Here is a 25,009-nt window from a genome sequence, read left to right as displayed (position 1 = left end):
TGCGTTGTGATGCGTTGTGGTGCGATTTTGCAGCAAGGTGAAGAGACAAGGTGGGTTCAATCAATCAAGATACGTCGAGTACAGTTGACAGTTGAGTTAGATATAAAAGCAGCAATACAGTAGCTGACATGACGCACGTGTGTTGTGTGTATTACAGTACTCGTAGTACTCTAGTGGCTGTGCCTGGAAACCTACGATCGATAAGGAGTTAGTTATCATTGGCACGTCAAATGCCACGTCAGCACGTCAACACTGACCTGACCTATGAGGCCATTGCCACTCAGCAACGCGCTCGCGGTGTTTTGAATATCTCCGTTAATGCGTTAATGCGTTAATGCCCACTCTGTCACGCTTCCTCGCTCCTGGCTCACTCTGGCTCAACTGATACCACCGTACACACCGTACACACCGTACACCGTACAGCATACACCACCACCACCGCGCCTCATCATCCCATCCCTCCACGTCCGTCTCGTACTCTATCTCGTATATCACCTCCTTTTCTGTTATTTCCCTTTTTTTCCCAAACACATAACCCCCATCCATCAACTGCACAAATCATACAGTCTCGACATCATGGGTCTCTCGTTCTCAAAAGTCTTCATGCAGCTCTTCGGCAAGAAGGAGATGCGTATGTGTTTCCCAATTGATTGATAACCCCCGCGTGACATATATCTCTTCCACGCTAATCCTTCATCACGTCAAACAGGAATTCTTATGGTCGGTCTCGATGCCGCCGGTAAGACCACCATCCTGTACAAGCTCAAGCTTGGTGAAATCGTCACGACCATCCCCACAATTGGCAAGTCTGGCATACATACAGCTCGATGCGCACGCGACTAACCGTTCACCTCACAGGGTTCAATGTCGAGACGGTCGAGTACAAGAATATATCGTTCACTGTGTGGGATGTTGGAGGGCAAGACAAGATCAGACCGCTCTGGAGGCATTGTAAGTTCACAAAGCACCGGCGACAGTTTGTCTTGACTGAATCCTCGAACCAGACTTCCAAAACACTCAAGGAATCATCTTTGTTGTTGACTCCAACGATCGAGAGCGTATTGTTGAGGCGCGAGAGGAATGTGAGTGGAGATAAATATGGACCATCCACGCGTCTACTGACTCACTCCCTAGTGCAACGGATGCTCAACGAGGACGAGTTGAAGGATGCTTTACTCCTCGTGTTCGCCAACAAACAGGTGCGCCAACCCCATGTCAAGCTCTGCTAACCCCTCTCTAGGATCTTCCCAACGCCATGGGCGCTGCCGACATCACCGACAAACTTGGTCTCCACTCCTTGCGACTACGAAACTGGTACATTCAAGCTGCTTGTGCCACCTCTGGTGATGGTCTCTACGAAGGTCTCGAATGGGTGAGCGCGCAGCTTGAGTTTTGACGAGCGACCTGGCTAATGTCATCTCCCAGCTTTCCAACAATCTCAAGAAAGCCCAGGCGCAGAACTAATCACACAACGATTCACCCACTTGACTAGTCACACAGCATCCGTTCCGTTGGACACACCAAGTTTTATCTCTCTTTTCTCCCTTTCACGCGTTGTCCGAATGAATTTCCGTTCCGCCACCCTCCATGTGTTTCATACTGTTTGGAAGCAGGAAGAGTGACGCGGATCTCCGAGATACCAGATGATGCAGGACAAACACATGAGAATGACAGCTATCGTTGAGCCTGCTGTCTGCTGTCTGCTGTCTGCTGCTAACGAGTATACGAGTTTTTGAGATGAGTGCATGTCTTTTGTGTATCGCTGCAAACCTTAGTTATGTCCCAGACACCGCGCAGCGCGGTTCGGACGTACAGTATGAGTACGTTACGGCATCTTCAGGTGGAGGGAGGAGGGGAGGTTTATTACCCTCGATTGATGATCATGTTTTACGCCGGGGATCGAGGGAGAGAGAGCAATATCAAGATACTACTTATAGAATCCCGCAAACGCTCCATTTCAGTTTTGTTGTCTCTCGATCCTGTCTTCGTACTACTATTTCTCTGTTCTCATCCAAATAATCAGAAGCTCGCGGTTGTTGAGGTTATCACTCTTGTTTCTTCGCATCATCAATCTTCAAATCTCACAAACCTCATCATCTCGCCGCATCGTCTTTGACGCGTTGAAATCTTTACACGCTTGGGTATGCGAGGGGAGCTAGCAGAATGCAATCAAACCCTCCAAGATGAGATATCGTCGGATAGTGCGTAAGCCATTTCGGTTGTGACCGAGAATCATGGGTGACTAACTGTATGTTTACACAGCGCATGAAAATGAAAATAGTGCTGTAAGCCAGCACAACGGGCCTGTGGACCATGCTTTTCAGAATCTCTCGGTCTTTCGTCACCCTGAGAGAGAAGGCACGTTAAGAAGGACGTTGAGTGGTTCTCGAGATTACTTCACACCGAATGCTCCGCCGAGCTGCGCGTCGTCCTCGACCGAGACCAATGACCAACTAGGACCGCTATCAGGATTCGCAGATCAGGATCGTACCAACTCTGCGCAAAGCTCGAATGCCTCTTCTCGCAATCAAAGTCTTTACCCCTTGCCTTCTCCTGTTCTTGCAGGTATTAGCGAACTGCTCGCTGGTCCATCGCACGGGCCAGGCTACGAAGCATCCTACTTCCCTCCATCGTATGCCGAATATTCAAAAAGTCTCGGCCGATCTCCTCGACACCGCTCTATCTCATCATCGAAGTCATATCCCCACCCCATGCTGGATAGCACGAACAGCGATCCATATGATCCTCAGTCACCCTCATATGGGTTAGCTCAAACTCCGACACCCACAGACGAGCGCCCTCAGGGCAAGTCTGCGTCTGACTCCGGGTTGATCTTGCGACAGACCCAGCGGCCTATGAGAAGCCCTCGCATTCGCAATACCGATGCCGCTCTGGCTCCGCACGGCTCTTTCACCTCGTCGCGTCAACGTTCCTCTACAATCAGTTCGCGCGCTTCCGCCAAATCGTCTGCCACCAATAAGAACGTTGCTGCAAGTCAAAACCAACTTGAAGAGATGGATCCGGTAGAGCGGGAAAAATGGTTTAGAGCTGCTGCAAAGGGCGATCAGCTTGCGATGTACAAACTAGGATACCGTCCCGCTTCAGAGCATCGACATACTCTCGGATCGGTTGGTGACGTGTGGGGACCACCCTCTCCGTGAGTCATCCCTAAGTCGTGACCTTGCTGATGTGTCAGAGCGTCCAACGCCACACCGAGGTCGTCAATATCGTCCGGAGTCCCCTCAGAACCCACTTCTGTCTCACCAATACCAGATCAACGCCGCGCTTCGATGGGAGCTAATCACATTGCCAGTGATTCCATACCGTTACCAGAAAGCATCCCCGGCGGATCAGTAACACCCTCTGACCTTTTCTCAGACGCTGCCCAACTTGCGCTCCGGTCCAATACACGAACGTGATCAATCCTTGCGCAAAATATATTTATGACCCTCCTACAACTATTGTAGTCACGACTTTGGACGATAGACCCTCTTCATATTCATACCATACATGCACACCGCATAATATCTGACAATGCATAGCGATCATCGATCAAGAGGAGCACCAATCAGTGGGCTATCCGCGTGGCCTCTTATCTTCTGGATTGACCAGGGCACCGAGTATGAGAGCTATTCCACCATCTGCGCATCCGAAACGTAAACAATTGATTGGAGGTGCAGAAAGGTTCTGCTTCCAAGGTGTGATAAATATTCTGATATGCCGTGTCTTCTAGGCTTGACAGTGCAAGGAACATCAGGTTTCCTCCTCATCGATCATCGCTTGTCGAGTACCTTGAATACCCTTGCGATCGCGAAAAGTTCCCCACACTTTGATGATCAAGCGGTGTCTGAACATATCTCATCATTCCAATGGCTGGAGCGGTAGATTTTAGGCTACCGCAATAATGGGACGCCCGACTCGAGGCGACAGCAGTCAGACGATTGTAGCAACACATTGAGCGATCGATGCCAAAATCTTCTGGAAGACAACAAATCCCGTTGACATTCTTTTCACTCATCTTGCCGGCTAAGCTTGTGTGTGCCTTGCGCTGTCTGATCGGTCGTACTGAAACAGGATGACATTGTTCTTACTCAAGTATTGGGATATCTCATGCTCTTAACTATTTTCTCTTCGGCATAGTGAAGATCATACTGTACTCATGGGGAAGTCTCCTTGCATGATGTAAGGCAAATCCGCGAATATCGCTCTACATACAATACTTGTACTTCCCGCTCACTATCAGCGTACGCCGGAGATCACTTGTCTTGACTGAAGGCCGCCCCGCCGAGAGACTGACCACTGCTTGACAAATGATTGGTCCAGCATACCTGATCCGGTCTAGTAGAGAGGGTCAAGATGACCTCTCTGGCAACGGGTAATGTTTCACGCTGTGCAGCGCGACACGGTGCTGCCTGACACTGGGCCCAAAAGCACTCTCTTTGTTCATAAAAATGAGGTGCATTTCTGGTTGAAACATGTCACAGTCATTGTTTATCGTCACAGCACGAAGTGCAACAATAGACTGCCTAGCCGCTGAAAGCGACGCATGATGCTCTCATCCTTGTCTATCTTATTTGGCCAACGACCCGGCCTCAATATTGAAAGGTCGTCGCTGCGTATACCTGTCCTTCACAAAGAAAGCGACACCGTCGGCCATTCGTGGGCGAATCGCAGCACTCGCTTGCCCGTACGGTCATTGACTACTGCTGGTGCATGGTCATGGTGGATCGTTCTCCCACAACATCCGAAGTTGTTCCATAAGCACCGTGTCCAAGAAGATAGCCATCAATGACTAATCATACATATGCTGGGCGGATGTTGAATCCTGGTCAAAACGCTGATTGTGTCCGCCTGCCACATGCACCTGTTTATTGGCAATCAAGCTGTGATTGTTCCAGAACTGTTGAATTCATATGACACAGCCAAATAGGCATTTCAAGACGAAGACCTTGAGCTCTCTTGTGCAACTGCCCATATAGTGAGAACAAGTGGTGTCACACCTGGCATGGACACCTTCTCATTGTTGCTGGTTGTACATGCATGTCACGATGATCAACAGAGGCTTCAGTCAATGAAGCCCTATCACACCACGGAGACAAGGTTGAGTGATATTCGCCAAAGGCGTCAACTATAATGACGAGATGGACGAGATACTCAGCGAGAATGACGAGAACGACGAGAATCCGAAGAGAACAACCTCAGGATGAGCGTTGTGGCCTTGGACTGACTGAAGGCTAAGTGATATCGTCAAGAGCGATAGCGAAGGTACGGTGTATGACTTTCAATCGGGAAATCACTAAGGAAAAGAGTACAAAAGATGAGAATAGCCATTCTCCTATATATCCATCCATCCATCCGTCCATCTACGTTGAGCGATATTCTACAACTCGGCGAGTTCGTCGAATTAGACCGAATAAGAGATGGGTTCGTTGAATGAAGTTCTACGAGTTCGACGAGAATAGCGAGTAGTGCGGAGAGTGCGTCGGGATCTTGTAGGTCATGTGATGTATGTGGCAGTGACCGTCATGACAATGCAGCTGCCTCCTAGAAATGTTCAATCAGACTGTGGCTCTATCAGTCATTTCCACTGCATGCATTCACCACTATAAAGACATGGAAACTTGCAGGAGCAATGCTCCAAATATGATCTTGGTGCATACAGAATCTCAGACTTGCAGAGTATTATTAAGGCCTGAGGCTCCCTCAAATTGGGTTTCCCGCCAAATGGACACACTGTCACAACCGAATGCAACTAAACCACCGACTTGTGTCGTGACACCTCAACTTGGCCTCCGACTAGTTCGACTCATCATCCGTCGGGAACTAGTTTGAAGATGGCCCGGAGACAACTGTTGTAGGAGATGGCCGATTTGATTGACTAATCATTCCCATGATTCTCGTAGTATCACTGGTACTTATATACATGAGCACAGGACTCGTACAACGTTATTCCTGTGACAAATGTAAATTCCTCTGTCTAGTTCACTATTATTGTACAAGTGAAGCGCTCTAATAGTCAACTCCAAGTCTCATACAATCGGTACTTGACTCGTACAATTTGTCATAGGACTTCGCCCTTTTTGTAATTCCTTTTCCTTGCCAAGGCCTGTCAACAGACCCGCCTCTGACACACACCTGTTGATTTTCCCTGCTCAATATTCCCCAAGCAATGTTCAGCTGCTTCTCCAAGGTGTTACAGGGTTTTAAAGTGTGCCAACTCCATATAGAATGTCCATTCGAGCATGGGCCACACATTTTCATCTTCAATCAAGTGATGTAGAGGGACAGTGAAGGAAATATAATGCAAAGGGAAGTGCCTGGAATTACTTTTGAAACAGGCTGTATGGACCTAACCAATGCCTGTTGGAACACCATCTTGACATACCTAGGCCCAAACCTCCTGCGTAAGAAGGCATAGGGATGATGAAAGCTGCCTGGCTTTTCATCCAGAAGGCTGTGGCATCTCATTCTGGCGTTCTCAGAGCACTGTCTCTTTTGGTATCATGAAAGCAGCCAGGCATTTCAAACAGCACCAGACTGCAATCAGGCTGGCCCAGCATGCTAGGTGACAGAGGCTGACACTTACTTTGGTAATGCCTCATTGATAATCATCACACATCTGTCAGACTTCTTGCTGCTCTCATCACATCTCAAGGTCTTTGTTGATTTGATTAGTGCATGCTCAGAGAAAGAAAAGAAGAGAAAGAGAAAGTTACGATTGAACTTAACGCGAGATGTAGCGACGTGACAACACAACGCACGTAGCTAGTGTCACAAAAGCGACTGATCATTTGATCTCAACACACAGTTCTTGCTGTGACAAAGGTATATTCCTCTGTCTAGTCCACTGCTATCATACAAGTGAAGCCTTGTCCTAATCAATCCCAAGTCTCGTATATGTGGTACTCAACTCAAACACTTCGTTGTAGGATTTCCATTTGTATCCCGCATTATTAGGAATTGGGAAAGACCTGTCACCGGACCCACCTCTGATATCGATCCTCCCTCTCGTTCCAAGCGCGCTCTAACATCAACCGCGACCCTGTACATCAGTGGAACAAGCTCAAATCATCCTAATCTACAGCAGTTGGAGCTCGACAAGCCCACCCTACTCAACAGATGTGGACGGTTCCGGCAAATGAAGGAGAAGTCCTGACAGAACAAACGGCAGAGATTTGCTCTGCTCACGCTCAAATCTACGGGAGTGCTGAACAGGGCCTATCCGACCGCATGCTAGCCTATGCTATGACCGTTGTACTCCTGGAGTCATACAACACCCCCAAGCAGAATCTGTGGCTCTGAGAACCGGTTGTGCAAGCTACGGTAAAGGCAGAGTGGACGCGCCGCTCTACTTGAGATACAGCAGCCGCAAACGCTGCTACGACCCTCCGCATCAAGGCGTTACAACACTACTAGTAGTTCGGTCAAAGGCGTGAAACTCGGCAAGGGAACTTGCCTACTGGTCACGGCGAAAGGATCGCAACTCCGTCACAGCTTGTTGACCCTTCACAATGTCCTCATTGTTCCTGATCTCTTGTGCAACTTGATATCAGTCCATGAACACCCCACTTTCTTTCGGCTGGACTTTTAGATAAGTTAGCAGCAATCCTTCACAACAACGGCATCACCATCAACAAAGCGCCATATCAGAACAACCTCATGTCATTAAGGCAAGTCATCCTGCCACTGCTCTTTCTGCAAAATCAGCTGATGATCCAACAGTCTGGCATGACCATTTAGGTCATCTAGGTGTTGCAGACATCATGCGATTAGCAAAGGGTGCCAGGCTTGGCACCGGAGTTCTCAGCGATATTAGTACTAGCGATGTTAATCAATTTGTCCGTAACTCGTGCATTATGGGCAAGGCCTGCCGTTTTCCTTCACCTCCTGATAATCGGTGTGTCTCCAAACCGCTGAACTACTACACACCGACATCTGGGGATTTGCCACAGTAACCTCAAGAGGTGGTGCTCCCTACTTCCTGACAACATTTGACCAGTTCACACTCCGTATTCACCTTACGCTATTGAAACAAAAATCAGACGCTTTCCAAGCACTGAGGAACCTCATCACAATGGCTAACACAAACTCCAAGCGATCAAATCAAACAACGGCGTCGAAATCACATCCGGACAAGTTGGAAAATTCTTGCAACAATGAGGAAATTGAACATTTTACTGTCCTACGCGGCTCCCATGCTCAAAAGCACAGTAGTAAATCAAACCGGTTTATCAGCAGCCTTTCAGGCAGAAGCTGCTATGTTCATGGCGTTCTCTTGCAACTGTGAGGAACTCAAAAGCTGGTACCGTTTGATAGGTGGTACGGCAAGAAGCTCAAGATGGACCGATTACATGCCTTTGGCAGCAATGTATTCTACCGTGACCACGTGAAACCCAACAAACTTGAACCATGATATTGAGAAGGCCAGTTCATGGGCTATGCACACGATAGCAGCACGGCAGACTATCGAGTCGTGACACTCGGCGCAGAAAGATAGTGATAACATGTGATACTATATTCACTGGCAAGGAGGTAGAGGCACCAGTGATGTCTGTCCCGTTTTCATACTGATCCTAGAGATAACAGTGATGCGATCACAATATCATCCCTAATGATCCTCCATCAGGGTTGAACTTCCTCCATCTAACAAGCGCTCTTACGGCAACGAGCAGGTTTGAATGCTCATCAACAACAAACCCCTATCAGCATGATGAGGTTTCACATCCTGCTTCTGTGAACAATTCTGATGATTCCCCTTGGTCTGACAGATGACCCACGCACTTGGGGAAACATGGCAACAGCAGCACTCGCAGCATCAGCTGGCTTAGGCTCTCAGTCTTACCAAGAAGCAATACACTCGGGCGAGGGGAGCAGCGGAAGACGGTGATGACGGAAGAATTAGGGAAGATGGAGAAATACAAGGTCTGGGAGGCCGTCGATCGGAGCTCAGCAATCGAACGCTCAAGGCAAGATGGGTGTACACTCGCAAGATCGATGGCAAACCAAGTAAAGCAACAGCATACAAGGCTAGATGGGTCGCTAAAGGCTTCGCCTAAGTTGAGGGCATCGACTCAACGATTGTTTGCAGCAGTAGCACATAAAGACTCAATTTGAGTATTTATATTGCTAGTAAATTATCACAACCTTGAATGTGATCAAGTCGACATCAAAGCAGCTTTCCTCAATGTGATCTTCAAGAAGTGATCTACTCGGAACCACCAGAGGGAAGTAACATACCTGCCGAAAAGGTATTACTACTGCGCAAGTCACTATATGGTCTCAAACAGTCCCCTCAGTGCTTCAAAAAAGCGTTAGATACTTGGCTCAGATCACAAGGATTAAACCAACAAAGGCCAATCCTTGATTTTTTGTTTGCAGGCATTGTGGTGCCACCACCACCACCTAGATAGCCATTGGTGCGACCCGACAAGCGTGTTTGGTAGCGGTAAACGCTGCTTTTGCATAGGAGTCTAGACAGGGTGGCTACTGGTGTCACGACCCAGTACAACTGAGCGAACGACTCATGTCGTGACACCTCGACTCGGCCGCCGAATAGTTCGACTCGTTAGCCAACAGGAACCAGTTCGACATCGGTCCGGCAACAGCCGTCGTAGGAGATGACCGATTCGACTGACTAATCGTTCCCACGGTTCTTGTAGCATCATTGGTACTTATATACATGAGAACAGGACTCGTACATAGTTATTCCTGTGACGAATGTATATTCCTCTGTCTAGTTCATTACTGTGGAACCAGTACAGCGATCTGCTAGTCAACCCCAAGTCTCGTACATTCGGTATTCGACTTGTACAATTCGGTACAGGACTTTGTGCTATTCGTAACCCGTATCCCCCGCAAAGGCTCGTCAACGGACCCGCCTCTGACAACTGGGCTCCACACCGTCATGACACAAAGGATGGCATGTTCATCCCAATTGCGAGGCTGGTCCAATATTGGAATTGCCTGTGAGGGCAACAGTCCCTAGTTGTTAAAGTACAGATGGTGACAATAGGTTGACAGATTGAACTTGTGGAACTCGCTTGATTGGCAACTGGCTCAGTCAAACAGCTGTAACCAGTTTTGGGATGTCAACGAAGTTCAGCAAAGCATGACAATACCAGGAATGTCATTGAAGGTCAGGAAGGTGATAGAATAAGTTACAGTAATTCACCCATCATCTTGTGATTTCACAACGATTGTTGTCGTTATGTTGCTGACAGAACAGGATCCTACCGCTCAGACAGCTGATAATCGTTAAAATTGACCTGCATACTTACTTTGTGTGAAGAAGAGTGGCGTAAAAACAATGCTGTGCTGGTCCCATTATGATGAGATCAAATTTCAGCAGAGGGCCTTCAAGGGATAAGCGCCTCCAAAGGTGGATAGACAGGTGTTAAATTTGCTTCAATCGACAAGAAATTGCTGTGTGTTCCATGTGATCTAGAAGGGCCGCTTGGTTTGTCCAGTCGAGACTTGACCGTCATTAAAGCCTATGGATGATTTTAAGACACACCAGGCTGCAAAACAACCGTTTCCGCAGAACTTAAGATAGAGGACGATTCGCCACACAAATTGGATCGGTGGCTGGTGGCAGGAGGAGAAGAAGTCCGTCAACATGAAGCAATATAGCTTCAAAGCATTTCTGTGCAGCACGTGCATCAAAATAGAATACATATAGTCTTACAATATTAATACGGACTGTCGACGATGTGACTATGGGACTGTCTGATCTTACGGGTTGGGGTTGATAGGGCAGCGTGCGGGGCGAGAGATGATCGAGTAGGCTAATGGTTAGCGTAGAGTTTGGTTGAATCACTCACCTTAGCAAGCTCCTTCTTGTTAGCCATGAGAACGTTGTGTTCAAGAGCAACGATGATGTTCTTGTCGGCACCAAATTTGAAGTTGTCGGCAACAACGCGAGAGTCGTATTGCTGGAAGCCTGTTAGCTGGTTCTTCTACAGCTGAAGAATGTCTCACTTTGATTTGATAATCATCAGTTCTCCCTTGCTTCAGTCGTCGGAAGTTCCCTGTTGTATTCAGCTAAGTCCCTGCGGGCCAGACTCACAAATGATAACATATTTGCCGGTTGAAGTCACGATTGTCTTCTCTGTTTCGTTGACCCCCGTGTTGAATCTTCGATCGAAATTAAAATTAAGTTTAGTTGAGATGCAGTAAGACTCACCTCGCGGGAGTGAACGAAACAGCATCCTCCATGTATGCAACGTGCTCCGGCTTGAGCTGAAGTCGTCGCGGAACAGGTTTGCTGTCGGCTGGGAAGCTTCGATCGAACCCAAGGGAACCCTTGTAACGGCCGTCTCCAATCAGTGTATCAATGAGTAAAAGATATGTCTTGCAGGTTGCCACTAGCCATCGGCCGTCCGCAGAGACATCGACTCCGATGATTGGGTCACCCAAAGCAGGCAGCGCAGTCTAATGAGCATTGATCAGCACAAGGTCCCATCGCGCACACATGACACACCTTAGCGTTTTTGCCAATCTGATCAAACAACCTAATATCGCCCTTGTTGCTAGCTACAGCCAACTTGCCAGACTCGGTCGTTGTTGCTGCTGAGAAGTCGTTCTTAGTCGCGTACTGTTTGAACTGACTCTCGACAAGCTTGTTTCCAGAGACTCTGGGATCGATCCGGAATAAACCATTGTGGGCTGTCGCGTCAGTCAGTAAGGGTCGGCTAACAAAGGGAGCTCGCTCAGACTTACAATGTCCAATGAGGGTCTGCTGAGGATTCATTTGGGCGTACTTGGAGCTAGAACTTTGTTAGTCTATTGATATCATCTAGCGCAATACTTACTCTGGGATGATGTTGCTGACTTCTATCGAGTCTGACACCTTCCACTCGTCTACAACCTTTCCATATTCGAGATCCATTCGGTAGACCGAACTTTTGTTGTTCGGGTCCAACAAAAGCATATCGGCGTCTTGGTTGTGTAGCATCATCTGCGACCTGTTAGCTGGACATCCACAAGCCGGCACTCACCTTCCCAGGAGAAAAGCTCTTTCCTTCAACATTCTTCACCCGATCAATTGCGGTTCTGAACCTCAATTTGTCATCCTTGTGGGCGAAAACACCAATCATGTCGCCTCTTGTAACGAATGACATATCGTTCTTGTAGCCCACAGCTAATTGTTGATTCTTGGAACCGCGACCGAAAGCCGCTGTCTCCTCCGACTCCGATTCGTCCTCTTCGTTGTCGGTAGAAGCTTGCTGTGATTCTTCTTCCTCATCCGACTCGACTGGCTCTTCTTCCTCCGCCTCAGGTTCTGCCATTTCGACATCCTCGTAAGCCTCCTGGATGTATCTCTGCTCGTCGGCCTTCGCTTTCGCATAGCTCGCCCGATTCTTTCCCTCCCACATATATATCGTGAATTTGTCCTTCCATTCAGTGAAGACGTCTTCCTTGAATCGCAGACACCAGGTCATTCCAGGTAAACCTTCCGTTTCGCGGAAAGTGAACATGAAAGCGTGATTGGCCTGCACAGATCAGCTGAGTCGAACTCCCGCCGACTCACCATGTCAAACCTAGGGTTCATTTCCGCATCAATCGGAGCAGATATGAATGGGACCGAGTTATGGCGGACGATGATCCATGCTGCGGGAAGAAAATGAGCTTGAACGTCGTGTCCTTCGCGGAATCATATACGCACTATCGAATTCTCCGTTGGACGCCATGTCAGCATCCACCTCCTTCTCCTGGATGACGAAGACATCGGTTTCGGTGTCAAACAAATACAATTCTGCCACTGCCCGGTGTAATACGGGAACATCCTTGAAAGGGTCTTCCGAGACGGTCAGCGTCGAGAGTTGCTCCTCAAGTGCAAGCGGCGATGTGGTCGAGGTGGATTTCAACGGCGCTTTACTCTTCTCGTCGAATTTGAGAGCTTCCAGTTCCGCGTCGGTTGCTTCATCATGTGATCGAAGGTATTTCTAAAATCAGCAAACATCAAGTGTGCATTACTCACTCTCTCGTAAACGCAGTGTAAGACCGTTAATTCGAACAGGCTGTTTGTTGCTTTCGGTACGGACTGGAACACAATCAGCTCCGGATCGTGACGAACATACTCACTTTACTGCTGACAAACTCCCAAAGGTCTCCTTCGTCTCCACTAAGGTCGTTCCACGCACACGTCGCATCTCCATCCAATGATCCGAAACGAAACTCCAAAGCTTGATCGATGAGGAAAACTCTTTCGTCGTCGGCTAAAACAAGTCAGCAAGGATCAATTGCCTGTCATTCACGCACTCTCCGCATCCTCATCTAGCAGCTGTTCCTCTCCTTCTTCGTATGCTCGAGTGACAACGAGTTGATATTGATATTCGACACCAGTGCGACGGATTGTTGCGACTGCATCCTGGAAGCTGAATTCGCGTCAGCTTGGCTGTGGAACTAAAACACCTACATGCACTCTCGGGATCCCTTGATACTGTTGGGTCGTACGAGATAAAGCTGTCCGGCAGGGATTTGTATGAGTTCGGGATTGGCAGGGTTGCCCCACATCTTGCCGAGCACTATGACATGAGAAGTTAGCGAAGAGGGTTGCGGAAAATACATAATGGTTTGGTGACGGTTGAGGGAGGAAAAAGATACGCACAAGACTTGAGCACGAACATGATTGGCAGGCAGGACGGTGAGAATCAGTGTTCCTGGATGAGGAGAAGAAAAGGAGAGAAGCGATGACAGCCCGGAATGATGATTTGGGATGTATGAATGGGATGATATTGTTGTTGCAGTTGCAGTTAGGTGGCAACAAAACAACGAGACGTTGATGCATGACGATGAAATACTGCCACGTGACACCCCACTCCGGGTGACGTGGCAATTTGGAGCGTGCGGATATAGATGTATCAGCCACCAACTGATCACTACCGTACTGAGTGAGCAGCGGCGCGTCAGCGTTCAACTGCTCATCGTCTCTGTGAGAGGTGGATGATATCGTTGAATCAATCTTCAATCCATCATCACCCAATTGTCCAGCTTCATTGCAATCAGATCGTTCATCACCACACTCAAGTGTCAGTCTCGGTCTCCGAATCGTCGTACTTCCGTCCGTCAGCAGCAACAACAACTGCAACAGCAAAAGCAAAGCAGTCACCTCGTTCGAGAATGGTACGTTCAGCTTCAGGTGTTCCAACTCTTCTGGAACGCAATCAGAATTTGTGTACAGCATACTGATCAATGAATGTCTGAACAGGGTCAAGCTCCATCTAGTGGTAACCCTGGGGGAAGCAAGAAGGATGGCAAGGATAACAAAGATAAAGTGAGGCATCGATCTTTAACCTTGACTTGGGATGAACGCTAACATCTGGTTAAGCAATCGAAATGGGAACCACCGATACCTACCCGAGTGGGAAAGAAGAAGAGACGGGGTCCCGATGCTTCCTCACGACTCCCTCCCGTCTACCCAACCACACGATGCAAACTCAAGATGCTCAAGATGGAAAGAATAAAGGATTACTTGTTGATGGAGGAGGAATTTGTTGCCAACCAGGCGTCACAGTCGGGTGAAGATAGAACGGCAGCGGACAGAACTCGAGTCGATGAGCTGCGTGGATCACCAATGGGGGTTGGTACTCTGGAAGAGATCATTGACGACGATCATGCCATCGTTTCCCTCGGTAACGGCCCCGAATACTATGTCGGTATCATGTCATTCGTCGACAAGGACATGTTGGAACCAGGATGTTCCGTCTTGCTCCACCACAAGACCCATGCCGTCGTAGGTGTTCTCGCCGATGACACCGACCCGATGGTTTCAGTGATGAAGCTCGATAAAGCACCTACCGAGAGCTATGCGGACATTGGTGGTCTGGAGACGCAGATTCAGGAGATCAAGGAGTCAGTCGAGCTTCCCCTTACTCACCCTGAGTTGTACGAGGAGATGGGTATTCGACCCCCCAAGGGTGTTATTCTCTACGGTGTACCCGGAACTGGAAAAACACTGCTCGCCAAAGCGGTCGCGAACCAAACTTCAGCGACCTTCTTGCGTATCGTTGGCTCGGAGCTGATTCAGAAATATCTTGGTGATGGACCCAAATTGGTTCGAGAGTTGTTCCGAGTGGCTGAAGAGAATGCGCCTAGTATCGTCTTCATCGATGAGATTGATGCGGTCGGTACCAAACGATACGATTCGACTTCTGGAGGTGAACGAGAGATTCAACGTACCATGTTGGAGTTGCTCAATCAGCTGGATGGATTCGATACCCGAGGAGATGTGAAAGTTATTATGGCAACTAATAGAGTATGTCTGTCCTCACCGTGACGCTGTCGGCTGCGCGTGCAACTAACTTATTCTACTCTAGATTGAGAGTCTGGATCCCGCTTTGATTCGACCAGGACGAATAGATAGAAAAATTGGTGAGTCAACTCGATTACACTTGAGCTGATGGATAGAATTCCCCCTTCCCGACACCAAGACAAAGCGTCACATTTTCAAACTACACACGTCTCGAATGTCCCTTGCGGACGACGTTGACCTCGAGGAGCTGGTCATGACCAAAGACGACCTGTCTGGAGCCGACATCAAGGCTGTGTGCAGTGAGTCATACATGTCTCGATTATCGCTGACAAGTAGCCGAGGCGGGATTGTTGGCCCTAAGAGAGAGACGAATGCGTGTGACCAAAACCGTGAGTGCATGATGTAGCACACAGTACTGCAATCACCGGTGATCCGTTCACTGACGCCCTGGCCAGGACTTCACAACTGCTCGAGAGAAGGTTCTGTACAGAAAGGACGAGAACACCGTGAGTGACTGCATTGACGATCTCGCTGACATTGTAGCCTGCCGGCCTGTATCTCTAATGCATCAGGAGCGTAAACGAAGACAGCGTGGCGTTACATATATGAATCATCATGCATTAGCAGTGTATAAAGACATCAGACCTTGTACAAAAGAGCAAATGAAATCTGCACTTGTGGACCGCGCAATGGTTTGCGGTGTCCGACCTCCACCGGCTGCATCCAGCCGCGCGTTCGCAAATGATGTCCAGTGTCTCACGGATCACCTTTGTTGTATGTTTTCCGTTCAATATCTTAGGACTACACTCCGCTTTCTTTCTTTCTTTCTTTCGGACGCGGAATCTATCGCCTGCAACATCATGTTCGGCAACAACGCAAGAGCACAGACATCGACAGCCACCCGCAGGTATGCTCGCCGTCCATTTAGAATCACCAGGTATCGTTCTGATCATCTTCCGTTGAAACAGGTTGATGAAGGAGTACCGTGATCTCACAGCTGATCCACTTCAAGATACGATAACAGCTGGGCCGGTATCGGAGGACAACATGCTGGAATGGGAGGCATTGATTCAAGGTCCGGAGGGAACACCTTATGTGAGTCAACAACGTCATCTCACAGGAGCTGATGATCAGGAAGGCGGGGTTTTTGCTGCGAAGCTTGTTTTTGTGAGTGTCATTCGATGGCCTGAAAAAGGGTTGAATTACAACGCTGAAACTCGAAAGGTAGCCATCCGACTATCCTCTCAATCCATTCACCATGACGTTTGACCCTCCCCTCCTCCATCCCAATAGTGAGTGTCAAGCTCGCTGGATCAACAAGTTAGCCCGCTTACGACAACAACAGTCTATCCCAACGGTGTGGTCTGCATCTCCATCCTACATCCTCCTGGAGACGATCCTCTTCATTATGAATCGGCGTCAGAGCGATGGTCACCAGTTCAAGGGGTCAGAAGTGTCTTGTTGAGTGTGCTTAGTATGTTGGCCGAACCAAACATTGAGAGCGGCGCGGATGTGGAGGTGAGCGTGTCCTTGTTAGTCAAACCAATCTGTTCTTGGACGCTAACTCTCTGGGAAGTGCTGCAAATTGTTCCGCGACAACAAGCCAGAATTTGAACGACGAGTCAGAGAGCAAGTCAAAAACCTTCTTGGTATATAGGTATATGTAACATGATTGACAACTTTCATAACAGGAATTCCCTTTCTCCACCTAGTCCGTCTCCTGGTGGTATCCCGCTCTTCTCATCTCTCCCAATCTCCTTCGCGCTGCACCAAGCTCCTTCTCCAACTTGAGAATCTCCACCTGCTGCTCCATCTCTCGCACCTTGAACTCATGTGAAGGCATGGCCTTGTAGTCAACATCCTCGTTGTCGCTCTGCTGGTTTGAGATGAGCTTGACCTGCTTGACGAGCGCTTTACAAGCATCGGTAACGGCCTTGGAGGCCAGCTCAAGTCGTTGTTGCGTTTTCGACATGAGGGACGCCTTGACCCGGGAGGCGGCGACGAGCTGGGCGGTGGCGGCGGAGACTTCATTGGAAGCGACAATGAGCTGCTCGAGCGAGTGGGTTCCAGATATAACACCATCAGCGCTTTCAATCAGCAATCCGGTAGCATATGCCACAGCCTTGGCCGCCGAGATAAGGCCTTCTGTCCATCGGTTGTTCCTCTTGTAGAACTGCTGAGTGCTGCTTGAGCCCTTGCCCTCCCTGACGATCTCTTCTTGACTCTCGGTGGCAGCTTGGATGAGGCGACCAATGGCATTCGTAATAGCGAGTGTAGCTTCGAGAATGGCATCGTGGACCTGGATATCGAGAGAGCTGTACTTGCTGCCCTTTGGTCGTGCGATGAGAGCTCGAAGTCGCTCGGTAGCTTGCTCGATAGCCTTTGCTGCGTTCTGCATCTCTTGAGAGACGATGTCGCCGATGTCGCCGTTAGCATGGGCAAGCGTAGTCTTCGCCTTGGGGATGAACTTCTCAACGGTGTCGGACAGTTTTGATAAAGCGCTGCGTGTCTCGGCGTTGTTTCTAAGAGCAGCCTCCTCGCTCTTGCCACCAGCCAGAAGTCGGAAGGACTGCAAGTTGAGGAAGAATCGATAGCCTGCATCTCCCGCATCTTTGGCAACCTTGACCAACTTGTCCGACGCTTCGTCGGTTTCAGCGAATCGCGTGATACCCTTGGAGCTGACAAGAGTCTCAGAGAGGGCTTGCGCTAGCTCGTTGGCAGCTTTGATCACCTCCACATGACCGCCCCCACTCTTCTTGCCGAGGTAAAGGTTGAAAGTGGAAGCAAACTCGGTAGCGTTTGTCATAGCCTTCTCGATCATCGAGAGTGTGTACTCGGGAGTGGCTGTAGTATTGCCAGTCTGCATGGGTGCCTCAAGTTCGTACATGGCGTCGTCCACTTTTTGCATGCAGGCTTGGAGTATCGAGTCGATGATTGCATTGAGCTCTTTTCGGTGATCCAGGATGAGAGTATCGACTTGGGCATCGAATGCTTGACTGGTGTCGCCTTGGGTCTGCCGCAGCGTCAGCGGGAATTATATCTTGGAACAGAAATCAAGCTCACCAGGCGCATGTCGCTCAGCTCCTTCAGAGTCGAGTCCATACCCTCCTGCATGATGAGAAGTTCCTGCTCCTTTTCTTCCACTGTACGAGCGACCTCGGCATCCTTCTCGTCCACTTTTCGAAGAAGCTCGTCGATTTGGAGTTGCTTGGCCTGCACATAACAATCAACAAAGACCTGAAAAATATCCCAGAAGACTCACTCGAAGCGAATCTTCCAATTCAGTAAGCTGCCTGTTGTACTTGGACATGACGCTCGAGACCTCGGTACTCTTGTGACGGGATGCGTCCTCCGCTCTTTCGTTGGCAAAGGATAGATCGCGTTTGATTCGGTCCAGCTCTTCTCGGTGGCTCTGTGGAGCAATATCGTAAGGCACAGATTGAGTGGGGCACATGACGAAGATCGTTCGTACTCACAGACTTCAATCGGTCAAGCTCGTATCGGGCTCTGTCCCTCTCTCTGATCATGTCGGCCAATTCCAAGTTCTTGGTCTTAACATCACGCTCCATCCTCTCCATTTTATCAATGGCTTCCTGCGCTGAGTTCGCTTTGAGCTGGAAGCCCTTGCTCCTGTTGAGGAGGTCAAGGTGTTCGCCACGAAGTTGGGAGTACAGTTTGGCCAATGCTTCATATTTGTTCTTCCAAATTTCGATCTGTTGTTGCAGTTGGGCGATGAGTTCGTCTTTGGCAGACATTTGGGCACCAACGTTGGCGCCGATGAGTCCGAGTTCGCTCTCAAGAGACTTGACTCGGCGATCATACTGCTCAAGCAGCATTTGATCTCGCTCGTACTGTCCTCGCATGGCCAACATCTCCTGTTGGAGCTGGACAGCTTGACCCTGTTGCTGTTGGTTCCACTGCTGGCTCATTTGATCTCGGAGGAGTTGTTCTTGAGCCTGACGTTCCCTCTCTTGCTGAAGTCGTTGTTGTTCCGCATATTCCGCTTCTTGCCGACGCTTCTCGTCCTCCTGTCGGCGTTGCTCTGACTCTCGCTGAGACACAAGAGCAGATTGTTTGCGCTCATATTCCTCCAGCATTCGACGTTGCTCGTCGATCTCTCCCTGAGTTGCTACAGGCGAACCCGCACGGGGTGTTTCCTCCTTTCGCTCCTGTCGTTTCTCCGTAGGGGGTCGCTCAGGTAGCTCCGGAGCGGTGCCGTTATCCAAAAGGTTGGGAGGTTCCTGTCATTAGCTTCATCCACGGAAAGTACAACTCACCTGTCCAAGCTTTGGGACATTGATGAGACCGGTGAGGTATTTGAGATTGCTGCACTCGTAATAGAATCGGCGAAGGTTATAATGCTGAGCGTTGTACCGTTCTCGAAGGGGAAGAAGAGCATCCATGGCATCCGTTCCTGACTTCGTCAGTGATGATCGCAGAATGGGCCACTTACGTCTGTGCATTGCACGCAACATGCTGGTGATAAACTTGTATATGCCGAAGCTCTCTTTGACAAGAGGTACCAAAGCGGATATACGACATTCGTTGTTGGCTGATCCTCTGAAATGAGCGAAGATAAGCTTCTGGAAGGATTCGATTTGGTCTTGAAGGGTCATCAAGTCGGTAATGGTCTCGTAACTACCAGAGGTCAGCAAACCGTTGACTTACTTGAACTCACCCTTCATTGGGATCGTCAATGTTCTTCAAGCTGATATACTCTTCATACTCGAATAGTCCGTTGAACTCTGGGTGATGGCGATGGAAACGAAGCTTTGCCAACAGGAAGGATGTGTACGCTTTGATGAGACCGCCGTAACCCTTGCCTCCATCTCCGACAGTCCTCCCGCAGGTCTCGAGCCATCCCGTTTGGGCGTGTGCCTCCTTCAAGGTCTGGGATTGTCAGCAGAGCCAGATGCGTCATAACTCACCACCGGGTGACCCTCCTGGAGCAGCTTGTGCACAACGATCAAGGCTTTGAACGTCTGCACCTCATCAGCCAGGATAGGCTGAGTCCTGAGTCCATTCCAGACAGATAAGGAAGAGTGATAGTCCCAGGTGTAAACAATACATTCTAACGGGTCAGCTTAGTCCCAGGTCGATAAGACTCACTTCTGACGTGTTTTTGCTCTGCATGACCCGGTCAGCTTGGTTGAAGAGACATTGACAGGAAACGTACTGGGTGCTGTCTCCTCTGGACTGGTAGCCTTTTTGATGTTGACACTCAGCTCGGACTCGGTCTTCTCCTTGTCTACCGGTCGAGTGGGTTGATGGTTGGCCCCGTTAGCTGCTGCCCGGACGGATGGATAGTCATCATAATCTGCGTTATGACGTCCAAACCTGTGGTGACGATTAACAGAGGAGGGGTGTGAAGGCTACGTCAGCTATGATAGGGAGGCGACTGGAGGGTTAAGCAAGAGCGACATACATCTTGCCTCGAGCTATGTATGTGTTACTGAGGGGATGCGGGAGCAATGAATCTCCAAGGAGTGAACTGAGTGAGAGAAGGAAGAGGGGATTGGATGGAGGATGAAGCTGTGTTGTTCACAAGATGCGTTATCGTGGTGTTGTAGTGTTGTGTGTGTGTGGACCAATCCCGGGTATTGGTGGATAGAATGATGACGTGCAGGGTTATATTACCACCATTACACCTGCCTTCCCGGTGATTGCTGTTAGGCGCGTGGCTCGATTACTTTGTTACTTGGCGATAACCGTCCATTGTCATCATCGTCCCGATATGTAGTCAATAAAGCATGAACATCAGCCCAACTATTACACGCACAACGCTTCATTCTGACTAGTTCGCATACTGTCACACGATCATTCCAAGCCCCTCGGCCACCAACTGGACCTCGAGACTTCACCGGTCGAACAGTGCAGGGATTCTTAACCCCTCAGTCTCCCTTTACCGACCACCGGCGTCCATGTTTCCCGAATGGCACCGTTCGATCTCGATGCCTGTATCGAACGTCTTCGCGACAAGCAGTTGCTAGGTGAAGCGCTGCTCAGGGAGATCTGCGAGAAGACGAAAGAGGTTTTGATGAGAGAGAGCAACGTGGTACATGTCGCTTCACCGGTCACCGTCGTCGGAGACATTCATGGTCAATTTCATGACCTCATAGAAATATTTAGAATAGGAGGGTCAGCCCCCAATACCAACTACCTTTTCCTCGGTATGTTACTGCAAGAGAATAACATTGGCCGATGCCAGCTGACAGACCGGTTTACAAATCACCAGGCGACTACGTCGACCGAGGCCTGCATTCGGTGGAAACAATATCCCTTCTCACTTGCTTGAAACTTCGATACCCCGAACGAATACAGCTCATTAGGGGTAACCACGAATCGAGAGCGGTCACTCAGGTTGGTTCATCTTCATCTTACGAGCGCGTGATGACAAACCGCAAAAGAGGACTCTGAGGCATTGCCTATGGAGAATAGTCTGTCTCTGTGGGACCGAGGTATACTCTCCGAGGAACCCGCCGCGGAGGTGGATAAGAGAGAACGGAAATCTGATGCTCCTTCGACATGATCTGCGTTTTGAAGACCAGCGGCTGACTGGCAGCACAGACATACGGATTCTATCTCGAATGTACTCGTAAATATGGCTCACCTGCCGTATGGCAATATTTCACCGACATGTTCGATTTCCTCACACTGAGCGTTGTAATCGACGATGCCATCTTCTGTGTTCACGGCGGTCTCAGCCCGTCTATCCACCACATCGATCAAATCAAGATCATAGATCGATTTCGAGAAATCCCTCATGAAGGTCCGATGGCGGATCTTGTTTGGTCAGATCCTGATCCAGAAAAGGAGGATTTTGCGATCAGTCCAAGGTGCGTCTTCTGGTAAGGCAGCACTAGCTTACAAACAGAGGGGCGGGGTATACCTTTGGTGCATCTATCGTCCGCAAGTTCCTAAATCTCAACGGGATGAACCACGTTCTCCGCGCTCATCAGCTATGTATGGAAGGTTATTCTGTACTCTATGGCGATCTGCTCAGCACTGTGTGGAGCGCACCCAATTATTGTTATAGGTGAGTTTACAATCTATCAAGTATCAACATTAAGCTGACGACTTGTAGATGTGGTAACATGGCTAGTATCCTAGAAGTATCTCCAGGCGGGCGGAAGTTTTTCAATGTATTCAACGCAGCACCAGAGAACGAGGTGAGTATTCCTTTTGTGATTACGGTAGAAGACAGCTGATCTCCTTCACAGCGAGATGGACCGAATCAACAACAGCAACAAGTCAAGGTGAGATTCCACCCACGTGAACGTCACTGACATACAGGCAATCGAATATTTCTTGTAACCCTGCATCACGATACCTCCCATTCAAGGGATCCGAAAAGATCGTCAACTAGATCATAACTTCGTCCTCTTATCACACCTTTTCCTCCGTTCATGACCTCTTTCACGCCCGGTAATGTCCAGTCTTTTTGTACCTTCCAACGTCTGCATATGAACACTTTAGCCTCCCAATCCCCTCCTCGTACAGGAACCATCTGGAAGTAGAGTGCGAGCGCGTTGAAAAAGGACTCCTCGAGCGCGAGTGTTCGTGAGATGTCTAAGACTATCAGATGTGTTCCTGTTGCAATCACTCACAAGAAAGTAATATCTCCGGACCAAAGGTCTCCCCTTCATCTTTCTGCATCGTAGTTGATGTTTCGGTGAGACTCAAAAGCGTGTATAGCAGAAGAGGGTAGAGGTGGGGGAAATACACCTGACATGTCAGAAAGTAACCCCGTGCAGAACACTTACCAAGTCGCACATCAGGATGTGGGTAAGCTGTCCATATTTACTCAGATGAGAAGGTTCCTCTCCCCAGGCCAATGGCTCAGCTACAACTTGAGCATGCCGTTGCGAAGGCGGTGTCCATGTCTCGATGCATTTGTTACAGAGGGCAACGACGTTGGGCAGATCAGTCAAAATGATCAGGTCATCAGAAGAGAGTTGAGACGCGAGATGGAGGGAAGCAACGGATTGACCTGAACCAAGTTCCAGTATTCGGTGAGGTCCTGGTGTCGAAAGAACGGAGCAGGACGGTTCATATGAGGTTGACGCGCATGGTGTGAAGTATTCAAGAAGTGGTCTAGTGGCTTCCCTTGGATTGATTAGCCAAATCGTGTTGGAGGTCGAGGCTCACCAGACTCTTCCTGCTATGCCATACTGTGTTATAGCCTCTGCCTGTTGGTTTGTTTGATCATGTATCTGATTTGTAGCATCACCCAGCAGCAAAGGCTTGATGTCCAGGTTGTCAGGGAAGTTTGGGTCTGACATAGGTGATCTGCATAGGTTGAGTTGGCTAGAGGATGCACTGCATGATTTGTTATTGTTGTGTCGAATGCATGCAACGGGGACGCGCGATAGAATGACCACTGCTTGGCGTGAATTTCGGAGATACGACACGGAATGTTATAGCCGACAATGGCTTTGCTGTACTGGTTCGGTGCCACTTTGCCAAATTCCATTTAGCTCCGAGAGTTGGGATTTACCCTATTCGAGGTTTAGAGGTTTTGTGCAGTAGTAGTGGTGCGTTTGGCTGGGTCGAGCTGTATGGTGTATGGTGTGTGTCTGTTGTGTCAGTTACGGTGCAATCACTCACTCACTTCACTACTGCAGTCAGAGACTCTCAGTGTAACGACATTTGACCTTTAATCTGTCAATTCGAGGTTTTGCTCTTCTTGGTTACTCATCCTTCAACAACACTAGAAAAGGTAGGTTATCCTCACCACCACATTAAGACGTCAACTCCTCAAGCATCAGCTCACTCTCATTCATTACAGATGGCCCGATCTCAGCCCATCGCCCCCAACGTCGGTCGTCTCTCTCGATCGCAGGTTTCCGCCAAACGAGGTCTCTTCAAGGGTGAGTTGGGCTTCTAAAGATGAGATGGACTGGATGAGAGACGATGGACAGCGAAGAGAAAGGAGGTCGAGGGGACTAGGAGGATTGGGTCTGGGGAATGTATTGTTCTGATAAGCTGCTTTCTCTCCATTAGGCAAGAAGACCTCTGCGGCCCCTGCAAAGCCTGAGACCCCCGCCCACACGGAGAAGACTGTTGGTGGAAAGGCAAACGGAGAGAAGCGATTGGTCCCCACCAACAAGGCTTCCAAATACTACCCCGCCGAGGACGTCCGAAAGCCCCGAGTCTCTCGAAAGACTCCCGGCAAGACCGCCCTCCGATCTAGCATCACCCCCGGTACCGTCCTCATCCTCCTCGCCGGTCGTTTCAGCGGCAAGCGAGTTGTCTTCCTCAAGCAGCTCGACTCTGGTTTGCTTTTGGTCTCTGGTCCTTTCAAGTGAGTTTGTTGACAAAGAGTTGCGGCGGTTTGCATTTGACGACTAACGCTTGACTGGCTCTCCAGGATCAACGGTGTCCCCCTTCGACGAGTGAGCCAGGCCTACGTTATCGCTACCTCCACCAAGGTCGACATCTCCAACGTTACCGTTCCCGAAACCGTCAACGACTCCTTCTTCGCTAAGGCCAAGGCCGCCAAGTCCACCAAGGAGGGAGAGTTCTTCGGTGAGGGCAAGGAGAAGAAGGCGTTCCCCGAGGAGAAGAAGTCTGAGCAGAAGGTGAGCCATCTAAGATCAAATGGCATGACTAACGAGAATCAGGCCGTCGATGCTGCTCTCCTCGCCTCCATCAAGAAGGTCGACAACCTCGCCAAGTACTTGAAGGCGTCTTGGGGTCTCTCCAAGAGCGACCGATTCCACGAGCTCAAGTTCTAGGTGGTTTGTTGGGATTTAG

The 25,009-nt window shown here is 49.3% G+C and overlaps 9 protein-coding genes across 9 annotated transcripts; 6 read left to right on the top strand and 3 right to left on the bottom strand.

Moving 5' to 3' along the window:
• Nucleotides 1-576: 576 nt before the first annotated feature.
• CI109_103574 (ADP-ribosylation factor) lies at nucleotides 577-1,229 on the top strand (the record flags this gene model as incomplete). The annotated part of the gene is made up of 5 exons (XM_032001926.2): nucleotides 577-631; nucleotides 710-772; nucleotides 859-951; nucleotides 1,005-1,082; nucleotides 1,135-1,229. The coding sequence occupies 5 exons, from the start codon at nucleotides 577-579 to the stop codon at nucleotides 1,227-1,229; spliced, it is 384 nt and encodes a 127-aa protein (XP_031864089.2).
• A 954-nt stretch (nucleotides 1,230-2,183) lies between these two features.
• Nucleotides 2,184-3,419, top strand: CI109_103573 (uncharacterized protein; the record flags this gene model as incomplete). Its single annotated transcript, XM_065967320.1, has 3 exons — nucleotides 2,184-2,205; nucleotides 2,263-3,139; nucleotides 3,197-3,419. The coding sequence occupies 3 exons, from the start codon at nucleotides 2,184-2,186 to the stop codon at nucleotides 3,417-3,419; spliced, it is 1,122 nt and encodes a 373-aa protein (XP_065823392.1).
• A 7,269-nt stretch (nucleotides 3,420-10,688) lies between these two features.
• CI109_103572 (uncharacterized protein) lies at nucleotides 10,689-11,929 on the bottom strand (the record flags this gene model as incomplete). The annotated part of the gene is made up of 8 exons (XM_065967319.1): nucleotides 10,689-10,721; nucleotides 10,821-10,931; nucleotides 10,978-11,003; nucleotides 11,066-11,133; nucleotides 11,183-11,430; nucleotides 11,480-11,664; nucleotides 11,719-11,765; nucleotides 11,811-11,929. The coding sequence occupies 8 exons, from the start codon at nucleotides 11,927-11,929 to the stop codon at nucleotides 10,689-10,691; spliced, it is 837 nt and encodes a 278-aa protein (XP_065823391.1).
• Nucleotides 11,930-11,966: 37 nt separating this feature from the next.
• Nucleotides 11,967-13,628, bottom strand: CI109_103571 (uncharacterized protein; the record flags this gene model as incomplete). Its single annotated transcript, XM_065967318.1, has 7 exons — nucleotides 11,967-12,416; nucleotides 12,530-12,609; nucleotides 12,665-12,944; nucleotides 13,084-13,217; nucleotides 13,261-13,369; nucleotides 13,456-13,526; nucleotides 13,610-13,628. 7 exons carry the CDS (start codon nucleotides 13,626-13,628, stop codon nucleotides 11,967-11,969), a joined length of 1,143 nt encoding a protein of 380 aa, XP_065823390.1.
• Nucleotides 13,629-14,197: 569 nt separating this feature from the next.
• On the top strand, nucleotides 14,198-15,817 carry CI109_103570 (uncharacterized protein; the record flags this gene model as incomplete). Its single annotated transcript, XM_065967317.1, has 6 exons — nucleotides 14,198-14,275; nucleotides 14,330-15,256; nucleotides 15,318-15,372; nucleotides 15,590-15,642; nucleotides 15,709-15,732; nucleotides 15,797-15,817. 6 exons carry the CDS (start codon nucleotides 14,198-14,200, stop codon nucleotides 15,815-15,817), a joined length of 1,158 nt encoding a protein of 385 aa, XP_065823389.1.
• A 296-nt stretch (nucleotides 15,818-16,113) lies between these two features.
• Nucleotides 16,114-16,910, top strand: CI109_103569 (uncharacterized protein; the record flags this gene model as incomplete). Its single annotated transcript, XM_065967316.1, has 5 exons — nucleotides 16,114-16,160; nucleotides 16,222-16,420; nucleotides 16,482-16,545; nucleotides 16,599-16,771; nucleotides 16,830-16,910. 5 exons carry the CDS (start codon nucleotides 16,114-16,116, stop codon nucleotides 16,908-16,910), a joined length of 564 nt encoding a protein of 187 aa, XP_065823388.1.
• A 51-nt stretch (nucleotides 16,911-16,961) lies between these two features.
• On the bottom strand, nucleotides 16,962-21,042 carry CI109_103568 (uncharacterized protein; the record flags this gene model as incomplete). Its single annotated transcript, XM_065967315.1, has 10 exons — nucleotides 16,962-18,266; nucleotides 18,317-18,466; nucleotides 18,516-18,665; nucleotides 18,730-19,422; nucleotides 19,531-19,813; nucleotides 19,932-20,134; nucleotides 20,182-20,225; nucleotides 20,363-20,380; nucleotides 20,430-20,570; nucleotides 21,033-21,042. 10 exons carry the CDS (start codon nucleotides 21,040-21,042, stop codon nucleotides 16,962-16,964), a joined length of 2,997 nt encoding a protein of 998 aa, XP_065823387.1.
• A 143-nt stretch (nucleotides 21,043-21,185) lies between these two features.
• Nucleotides 21,186-22,567, top strand: CI109_103567 (uncharacterized protein; the record flags this gene model as incomplete). Its single annotated transcript, XM_065967314.1, has 7 exons — nucleotides 21,186-21,423; nucleotides 21,489-21,613; nucleotides 21,821-22,089; nucleotides 22,257-22,289; nucleotides 22,338-22,422; nucleotides 22,474-22,503; nucleotides 22,547-22,567. The coding sequence occupies 7 exons, from the start codon at nucleotides 21,186-21,188 to the stop codon at nucleotides 22,565-22,567; spliced, it is 801 nt and encodes a 266-aa protein (XP_065823386.1).
• Nucleotides 22,568-24,041: 1,474 nt separating this feature from the next.
• CI109_103566 (uncharacterized protein) lies at nucleotides 24,042-24,990 on the top strand (the record flags this gene model as incomplete). Its single annotated transcript, XM_065967313.1, has 4 exons — nucleotides 24,042-24,123; nucleotides 24,257-24,557; nucleotides 24,624-24,834; nucleotides 24,877-24,990. 4 exons carry the CDS (start codon nucleotides 24,042-24,044, stop codon nucleotides 24,988-24,990), a joined length of 708 nt encoding a protein of 235 aa, XP_065823385.1.
• Between the last annotated feature and the right edge of the window lie 19 nt (nucleotides 24,991-25,009).

This window comes from Kwoniella shandongensis, chromosome 6, assembly GCF_008629635.2.
Source record: "Kwoniella shandongensis chromosome 6, complete sequence".
In the NCBI taxonomy this organism is placed as follows: domain Eukaryota; kingdom Fungi; phylum Basidiomycota; class Tremellomycetes; order Tremellales; family Cryptococcaceae; genus Kwoniella; species Kwoniella shandongensis.
This window is presented reverse-complemented; position numbering and strand designations above follow the sequence as displayed.